The 10320-nt window shown below is 38.3% G+C and overlaps 1 protein-coding gene across 1 annotated transcript in view; it reads right to left on the reverse strand.

Moving 5' to 3' along the window:
• LOC103191863 (deoxynucleoside triphosphate triphosphohydrolase SAMHD1-like) overlaps positions 1 to 10320 on the reverse strand; it is a 62758-nt gene that overhangs the window by 39557 nt on the left and 12881 nt on the right. Inside the window, exons 2-3 of the mRNA XM_007934741.1 lie at positions 7093 to 7156; positions 2878 to 2950 (exon numbers count right to left, since the gene is read on the reverse strand). Coding sequence (XP_007932932.1) covers positions 2878 to 2950; positions 7093 to 7156 — 137 coding nt within the window. The remainder of the gene's footprint in view (positions 1 to 2877; positions 2951 to 7092; positions 7157 to 10320) is intronic.

Below are 10320 nucleotides of genomic sequence, written 5' to 3' on the forward strand. Positions count from 1 at the left end.
GCTATTCATAAGGTTTTCCCTGGCCAATTTTTTGAGAAGTGGATGGCCTCCTCCTTCTTCCTACTCTGTCTCAGTCTGCAAGCTGGGCTGATACCTGTGCACCATGTGTACCCCACTGGGTTTGAAACACCAGTGGCACAGCTTCAAGACTCACAGCAACACGTCACAATAGTAGGACAAACAGACAGACAAGTTTGTCTCCCTTACCTGTTGGAAAACTCTCCAACCACCCTTACCTGGATCCCTGCACTGATTCCTTGCTCTGTTCCAGTTTCCTTTGCCTTTTCTGTCCTCTCCTTTGCCTTGCTGCTTATGGGGCATGGTCTGGGTTCCCTCTCCTAACCTGGGTCCCTGTGGCTGACTCCTCTATCTGTTCTGGTCCCCTTCGCCTTTTCTATCCTTTCCCTGCCTTCCTGCCTTGCTGCTTGTGGGGTATGGCCTGGGTTCCCTCTCCTAACCTAGATCCCTGCAGCTGACTTCTTGATCTGTTCTGGTCCCCTAGGATGGCTATAATCAAAAAGACAGATAACAAGTGTTTGCGAGGACACAGAAAAACTAGAATCCTTATACACTGCTGGGCGGATTGTTGCTGCTCCTTTGGAAAACTGTCTGGCAGCTCCTCAAAAGGTTAAACAATGAGTTACCACATGACCCAGTAATTACACTGCTAGTTATATACATAAGACAATTGCAAATATACATCCACACAAAAACTGTACTCCTGATAAAGCTATAGTCATATAAAGTATTGATCTCATTACTGGACAATGACTAACTGATTATGGTAGTTGATAGTTTAAAAATGTATTTTCAACAACTGTAATTTGTACTTCATAAATGAGGTTAATGATTTTCTATTTTTAATGAAAAATAGAAAAAAAGAATAAAATTGTGCCTATGACACTATTGGCTGCCCTTATACATTACTTCAAAAATTCCTTTTTGTTCCAAACTATAAATTATGAAAATATAACTTCAGGGATCACCTGAGATGATCTTGCCTAATGGAGAAAGCTCACCTAAGCTCTTCCTGAAGAGAACACCCTATACTGCTACTTCTGAGTAAGGAAAACACAGAATACAGGACACAAACTTTCTTCCAACTAACGGACAAAATATTTATTATCATCTTTGATATGTGACTATTCTATTTACTGTCATAAAAAGAATGAAGTATTTTATATATTGGAAAACTTTTTTCAGAAAGGGCTGGAATTTATTATTCTTCAAATAAAAAGTTTGCTATAGAAATCACTCCCTTGTCTGTAAAAGAAAATTATTACTGAGTTGAACCAAACACTCCATTAAATTTTTCAAACATGATTTACAATGGAAAATAAGCAGGCTAACTTGCAAAAGCAAAATTGAAAGATGTATTCTCGTAAGGATGTGAAATAACTCAAAGAGTATACATTAAATTAAAAAACAAAACAAAACCCTGATGAAGTACTACTATTCTTGCAAAAGGATGGAAAAGGAGAACGAGGTATGCCCTACCTACTTCCAGGTCTGAAACTAAGTTTTCTCAAGCCAGAGATGTCAGAAGGGTGAACAGTAAGGTACATTTCCTGTTACCAAACCAGTTGCCATTGAGCTGATTTCAACTCATGGCGAAGTCATGACATGAGTCAGAGTACAAGTGGGCTCCATAGGGTTTTCAACGGCTGAGTTTTTGGAAGGAGATCACCAATCTTTTCTTCTGATGTGTTCTGGGTGGACTTGAAACTTTTGCTGGGCATCTGAGTCCATTAGCTGTTTGTACTACCCAGGAACACAATATTTCTTGTCATCAACTAATAAAGAAAGAGTCTTTTGAATATGGTATTAGAATTATGCGGAAGAGCTTGTGAAAAAGCCACATTCCTGGGGCTCCATTCCAAATTTTCAGAATCAGAATTTTTTGGGTGGGGGCTGGGCAGACAAATGCTTGTTAAAAAAGATTCTTGAGACGCTGAAGTTTGATGTCTGAAAGGGGATGAGGAGGAAGGTTAATCAATTACTGATAGGTTAAAATTTAGGAATATACCAATCATCTGGTCTAGTACTTCACAAAAAATATTTTACCAAAACTGAGAAGACAATTTAGTACAAATTATAAAAAGTTCTTCTATAACTGGGGGTAACTGGGGCTATGTGTGTCAATGTGGATGATTCTCAAAAATATAATGTTAAATAAAAAAGAGAAAGTTTTAAAAGGTTACTTATAATACAATACCATTTATATAAAATTTATAAAAACTATGAAATAGTACTACACACTGTTTATGGATATATATCTATATATGTAGTGAAAGTATAAAAATATTCATTGAAGTGATAAACACTAAATTCAGGATGATGCTTACTTCTAGGGAAGGAAGGATAAAAATAGGATCCAGGAGGGGTACAAAGGAAGCCTTCAACTGTTTTTAATTTCTGTTCTAAAAATAATAGTCTGAAACAAATAAAGCAAAATGTTAAGATCTGACAAGCTGGGTAAGGGTCTATTTGCATAGTGCCTAAGGCACTTGACTGCTAACCAGAAGGCTGGCGGTTCAAATCCACCAGCCACTCCTCGGAAGGAAGGGTGAGCAACCTACTTCCGTAGTGATACTGCCTCAGAAACCCAAGGAGGGGTCGCTATGAGTTGAATCCAACTCGACAGCAGTGAGTTTTGTGTATATGTTTAAAAAAATTTATTTTTTCTGATTTAAATAATCTGTGCACGTTTTAGAAAATTCAAAGTTTAGATAAGTATGAGGATCTCCATTGTCCATTACCCATAATTCTGTCACCCAGAAACATATTTCCTTTCATTCTTTTTAAAATGAATTTTACATGATTGAGTTATATTACTTTGTATTAAAAAAAAAAAAAAGAAAATCAGATTCCTCTTACCTTCATTGTATCAACTTGAGTTTGACTCAGTCTTCGGATATAAGGAAGCAGCTCCTTTCTATCTCCCAAGTAACTAAAATTACAACAGAATTAGGAAATCTAGCTTTATTTACTTAATCCCTGGAGTATATAATGGTACGGAATCAACTCTAGATTATCTAGGGGGAAAGAACAATTAATAACTCAAGCATATGCATCCTGGAAACTGTCTTAGCAATTATGACATGAGATTAGTCTGTTGAATCAATGCAGGTCTCCTCCAGATTTCTATCCCCAATCCTCTTCTCACTTGGTGTCTTAGTTCTCTAGTGCTACTATAACAGAAATACTACAAAAGTGGATGGCTTTAACAAACAGAAACATATTCTCTCATGGTTTAGGAGGCTAGAAGTCTGAGTTCAGAGTGCTGGCTTTAGGGGAAGACTTTCTCTGTGTCTCTTGATCTAGAAGGATCCCAACATAGGGACCCTGAATCCAAAGGATGCGTTCTGCTCCTGGCTCCTCTTTCTTGGTGGTTGTAGGTCCCCCTTCTCTGCTCTCTTCTCTCTCCCTTTATCTCTTGTGAGATAAAAGATGTAGGCCACACCCCAGGGCTATGAAGGGACTAAAGGTGTCCTTTTACACCTGATCAGCTTATCACATTAGATCACATCATGGGGTATCATTACATATCTGCCACATTACATCATTATATGACTTCTAAATCACTGAGAATCATGACTCAGCCAAACTGACACAAATGTTGAGGGACATAATTCAATTCATGACATTTGGTCAACTCAGGACTTCAACGTCTCCTGCCTGTAGGTGAAGCCCAGGTCCATGTTCTGTAACCCAGACCCTTCTTCCCAGCTCCAGTTTCACATTTCCAACTACATACTTTGGACCCAGGGTCCCTGCACTGGGATTCTTCTAGGAGCAAGAGACACAGAGAAAGTCTTCAATCTACAAGTCAAAATTGCTTTAACCAAATTGAAGTCAACATCTACCCTACCAACTTGAATCTGTATGCCACATGTAAGTAAAAACTCAACATAGAACTCTGAATTAGGACATAGTCTGAAAGTTTGTCATACTGTGGTGGCTTGTGTGTTGCTGTGAGGCTGGAGGCTATGCCACTGGTACTTCAAATACCAGCAGGGTCACCCATGGTGGACAGGTTTCAGCAGAGCTTCCAGACTAAGACAGACTCAGAAGAAGGCAGACGCCATCCACTTCTCAAAGTATTGGCCAGTGAAAATCTTATGACTACCAGTGAAACATTGTCTCATATATTATTGGAAAAGGACTGCACAGTGTTTCATTTGGTCATACATAGGGTTGCTATAAGTCGGAGCCGACTCAATGGCACTTAACAACAACAATAATGAAAGAGGACTTTGGAATCAGATAGAAGCAGCTCAGATCTGCAACACAGAATTGGTGTGGTCTTGGACAAGTCACTTCACCTTCTCTCTTCACTTATGTTCTCAACTATAACAGATGGATAATATTATCTATCTCACAGTGCTAGAGAGGGATTAAATGAGAATTTAAGAATAATGCACTTAGCACAGAGCTCTAAGAAATTCCTCAGTTAATGCTAGATATCTATTTTTTAAAATTTAGCCTAATAATCAGGCCCCCTTACAATATTTGACATGATTATAAAGCTTTATGAAGAAGAGTAATATTCATTTAACAACTATTTAATTGTTATCTATTATTACACAGTGTGTTCAGCACTGGGGTTACAGTAAAGACTTAGTTTATGCCTTTAAGAACCACCAAAAACCTGGGGTATTGTTTGCTAAGGCTCCAGGAATTGACAGAATACCCAGTGAGATGTTTCAACATACAGATGCCCCACTGGAGGCACTCACTCGGTTATGCCAAGAAATTTGGAAGACACCTAACTGGCCAATTGACTGGAAGAGTCAACTGGAAGAGATCCGTATTTGTATCCATTCCAAAGTAAGGTGATCCCACAGAATGTGGAAATTATCAAACAATATCATTAATAATCAGGATTGGAAGAAGACTCATTAACAATCTGTGATATGCAGATGACACAGCTTTGCTTGCTGAAAGTGAGGATGACTTGAAACACTTATTGATGAAGATTAAAGACTACAGTGTCCAGTATGGATTACATCTTAACATAAAGGAAACAAAAATCCTCATAACTGGGCCAATAAGCAACAGCACAATAAATGGAGAAAAGATTGAAGTTGTTAAAGATTTCCTATTACTTGGTCCCACAATCAACACCAATGGAAGCAGCAGTCAAGACATCAGATGATGTATTGTAGTGGGCAAATCTGCAGCAAAAGAGCCCTTTAAAGTGCTGAAGAGCAAAGATGTCTCTTTGAAGACTAAAGTGCACTTGATACAAGCCATGGTATTTTCAGTTACCTCATATGCATATGAGAGCTGGACAACGAATAAGGAAGACTGAAGAAGAGTTGATGCTTTTGAGTTGTGGTGTGGCGAAGGATACTGAAAGTACCATGGACTGCCAGAAGAACTAACAAATCTGTCCTGGAAGAAGTGCAGCCATAATGTTTCTTGGAGGCAAGAATGGCCAGGCTTAACTTGACCTATTTTGGTCATGTTGTCAGAGGGGACCATTCCCTGGAGAGGGATATCATGCTTGGTAAAGTGGTGGGTCAATGAAAAAAAAAAGGGGAAGACCCTCAATGAGATGGATTGGCACAGTGGCTGCAACGATAGGTTCTGGTATAGCAAGTATTGTGAGGCTGGCATAGGACTGGGGAGCGTTTCGTTCTGTTCTATATAGTGTCATTATGAATCGGAGCCAATTTGATGGCACCTAACAACAACAACAACAATAACCACCGAAGAACTAATGTTTTAATTTAATTTTAATTTAAATAGTCACATGTAGCTAGTGGCTGTCTTTTAGGACTGCACAGTTCTAATTAAGCTATGTCAATTCCACCTAAGAGTTACAAAATAGCCAGAAGAGTTGTGTCATGTGGTGTTCCTTCTAGCATTTTGTCTATTTTATTCATTTTTGTATTCCAAATTCCTGGAAGAACACCTAATACATAGTGGGTCCTCTATCAATATTTGTTGAATGAATCAATAGCATGTGGTCCACAAAAAAAGTATATGGTTCTCTTTAAAAGAAACACTCTATTAATTTTTATAAAATAAATCCTAGTTAGTTCAAACAATAAGTACCTATTTACGTATAAGAAATGAATGGTAAGGGGCAAGGTTGGAGGGGAGTTGAGGGGGCTGGAGAGCAAAAGTCCGTGGGAGAGGGGAATGTGGTTGTGAAAGAACCAAGATGAAGTCCTTAAAGATTTGGATCCAAGACATTTATCAAAAGTCACTTAAATGTCCTCGGGTGATCTTTTTAACAATTTACTTTTATTATCAATTACTAAGCAACAGTGTAAGAAAGAATTCAGTATAATTCTTTGTTTTGATTCCTTGGTGACTGTGAACACAAATTACATTTAGTCATGTGAAATTCCTTAAGAAAAGGCTCATATTTCATCATTGTTGCCAAATCTGTAATGAAAAACACCATCTCCATTTTAAGGACTAATTTAACCACTGAATCCTCAACTGAGATCTTTAAGGTAGACCCTACTCTAATGTAGACTGTAGAATTTCTAGCTTTACGTTGGGAAACCTGCTTCATATATATTTTATTATGGGCTTACCATGTGCTTTACATACATTGCCACATTATTATTCCCCAATTCACAAGTGCAGAAATAGGATGGTTAAGTTACTTTAATGTGACAAAGTTGTTTGTAGACTGCCTTTCAATCTAACACCTGGAGCAATTCCACTTGTAAGAAGCTTGAAGAAAATATAGAAGTACATTCGAGATTGGTTGTACCCTTGGTACTGCATGACAACATTTCCCCCCCTCATCAGTTTTTGTATATTTTGTAGTATGTCCAATTCAATGATTCTGAAATTGAGAGTAAAAAGTTGATCACTACAAATTTCATAAAGGTTTGTCAGCAAAATTCTTTAAAATACAAATCAGTAGTAATATTAAACATAGGATTTGCATGAAGTAACAATTATAACAAAATACTGTGTAAACCAGAAAGCAGGAGACTGTTTTAAAACACTTCATAGATTTGAAATGAGAACAGTTAATATTAGGGATGTTGGGCTTTATTCCTCAGAGATGAATAAAACGATCTTGAGTGTGCCTGGCTACAACATGAATTCTATCATTCTTACCTCACTCCAAGATTTTCAAGAAGAAAATCAAGAAAGGGCAGTAGTGAACCTCTCATTTTGTCTTCTGTGAAAGAAAGGGAGAAAAAAGATGAGTGAGTTCAATATTTACAGCATACGCTTTTCGATTCCTTTCCATTTGATCCACCAGAATTTACCTGATCAGATCGACATTTAACTAAGTACACACTACAGGCAATGGTGTGCCAAGCACTCCTTTTTTGCTTTGCTACTTACAAAGTCTCAGTATTAACTAGATAACTACACCCAAAGAGGTTTTTTTTTTTCTTTTTTCTGTTATATTAGATAACAATTTAAAAAATTATTTGTGTAAATTATTTGCAAGAAAGTCCAGCTACAAACAATACAGCAAAGGGGCACTGAGTTTCTGTTCACAGGAATGGAATAATTTGGAAAGGGATAGTGCTAATGGCTCTACAACACGATGAATAATGTACAATAATCGGTGTCACTGAATTATACTTGTAAAAAATGTTGAAATGACAAATGAATTGTTATAAATAGTTTCACTACAATTAAAACAAAACAAAAACCACCAGCTAAGAGGAAAAAAAAAAAGGTAATGTAAAACCCTAGAAGCTGTGGAATTTTGACACTTTTCTTAGCAGCTTCCTTTTAAAAGAGAATGAAGAGACTGAGGATGGGGTACAGAAGGAAATTTAGGTCTATTGTTCTTAGAATTTTCAGACCAAAAGCAAAGTCAGAAGGTTGCCCCAAGTGTTGATATATTTCTAAAACTTCTGTGAAAACCTGCAATACTCTCTGTTTTCAAAGACTTAAAAATACATATGCACTACAACCCATACTGACCAAGACCTCAGGTCTCAGTTGAAAACTGTTAAAAATGTAGACCAATATTCAATTTAAAAAAGAAGAAAGACCAGATTTACTGGGTTGAAAGAGACCGGAGGAGCTATCCAGACTATTGCTCTAAAACAAGCTTCTAACTTAAAAATCAAGATACTCCATTGGCCACCTCACGGCCAAATAATAGATGGGCCAATAAAGTAAACAATAACACCCATGAAAACTGTGTTCCTTAGGGATGTCAAGCTCAATTGGCATAAGATACTACACAAAAACATTGTTCCACATCCTACTTTGGTAAGTAGCGACCAGGATCTTGAAAGCTTGCAAGGAGCCATCAACATGCAACGATGGGTCTCTCCTCATTCAGAGCAAAGAAGAATGAAGAAAACCAAAGATTCATGGAAAGAATTAGTTCTAGCGACTGGTACACCATGCGATCCTCAGCCTGTACGACTATGAGACCAGAAGAACTAGATGGTGCCCGGCTACCACTGTCAACCACTCTGAGGGGGGATCTATGTAGGAGATCCTGGATAGAGTGGGAGAACGATGTGGACCAAAACTTAAAATCAGGTTTGCTGGTCTGATAGAGCCTGGTGAAACCTCTGAGACTATGGCCCCTAGCTGCCCTTCAGGTCTAGAATTGAACCCACTCCTGTGGCTTATTCATTTGAGCTGAATATTTACATTAGGTAGATACACTCCTTAGAGAGATCAATCATGGGAGAATAGAAGGGTTGTGTATGCATAGGGAGACAGTTCAGGGGCAGGAGTGCATGGGAGGGAAGGACACAGGGAAGAGGTAACTATGGGGAGGAAGTGGAAGGGGAGTTGTTGCATGTGAGAAATTGCAGTCAATGTCATGAGCAAAGTGTATGTGAGCTGCTGTATGGAAAGTGAATTTGCTCTGTAAACGTTCACCCAAATCACAATAAAAATTAAAATAATAATAAACATTAAAAAAAGAATATGTTCGTTAGAAGAATCAACTACAATATAGGAGACCAAAAGAGCAACATTTCCCCCAGAACCAAAGAAGAAAAGGCGGGGAGGGAAAGGGAAACTGGATGAATGAAAACTGTGAACACAGGGAGAAAATGGGAGAGTGCTGACACAGTGTAGGGATTTTAACCAATGGCACATAACAATGTGACAATTGTTATTTTGTTTTTTATATATATTGTTTTTTAATGAATATTGATTAGAAAACTAATTTATTATGTAAATTTTTATCTAATAAATATTGATTAGAACACTAATTTGGGAGCTCTGGTAGCTTAGTGCCTAAGGCACTTGATTGCTAACCAGAAGGGTGGTGGTTCAAACCCACCAGCCACTCCTTGGAAGGAAGATGGGCCAATCTACTTCCGTAGTGATACTGCCTTGGAAACCCAAGGAGGGGTTGCTATGAGTCGGGTCCGACTCCACAGCACATAACAACAACAACAACAACAACAACAGAACACTAATTTACTATGTAAACTTTCAGGAGCTCTGGTAGCGTGGTGCCTAAGGCACTTGACTGCTCAAAAGCAACCAGAAGACTGGCGGTTCAAACCAGTACTCCTAAGAAGGAAGGTTGGGCAATCTACTTCCATAGCAATACTGCCCAGAAACCCAAGGAGGGGTGGCTATGAGTCGGGTCTGACTCGACGGCACATAACAACAACAAAAGCAACATTTAAACTCTCATCTAAAGTTTTCATCTAATCAATATTGATTAGAAAATTAATTTACTTTTCTTTAAAGCAAAGTAAAATGTTCAACAACAAAAATATGTGTGTGTGTGTATGTATAGATATATAGATATCATATATATATGATGTTGTTGTTAGATGCTGTATATTCAGCTCCAACTCGTAACGACCCTATGTACAAAGAACAAAACACTATCCAATCCTGCACCAGCCTCACAATCCTTGCTATACCTGAACCTGGTGGCAACAACAGTGTCAATCCATCTCCTTGAGGGCCTTCTCCTTTTTTGCTGACCCGCCACTTTACCAAGCACGATATTCTTCTCCAGGGAATGGCCCCTTCTGACAACATGACCAAAGTAGGTGGGATGAAGTCTGGCCATTCTCACTTCCAAGTCTCCAGAATTCTCTTCTGGCTGCACTTCTTGCAGGACAGATTTGTTTGTTCTTCTGGCAGTCCATGGTAGTTTTCAGTGTTCTTCCCCAACACCACAACTCAAAAGCATCAACTCTTCTTCAGTCTTCCTTATTCATTATCCAGCTCTCACATGCATATGAGATGATTGAAAACACCATGCCTTGGCTTAAGTGCACTTTAGTCTTCAAAGAGACATCTTTGCTCTTCAGCACTTTGTTGTTGTTGTTATATGCCATCAAGTCAGACCTGACTCATAGCGACCCCTCCTTGGGTTTCCAAGGCAGT

The sequence above is a fragment of the Orycteropus afer genome, unplaced genomic scaffold (assembly GCF_000298275.1).
Source record: "Orycteropus afer afer isolate SDZICR_OR568_19922 unplaced genomic scaffold, OryAfe1.0 scaffold00020, whole genome shotgun sequence".
NCBI lineage: Eukaryota > Metazoa > Chordata > Mammalia > Tubulidentata > Orycteropodidae > Orycteropus > Orycteropus afer.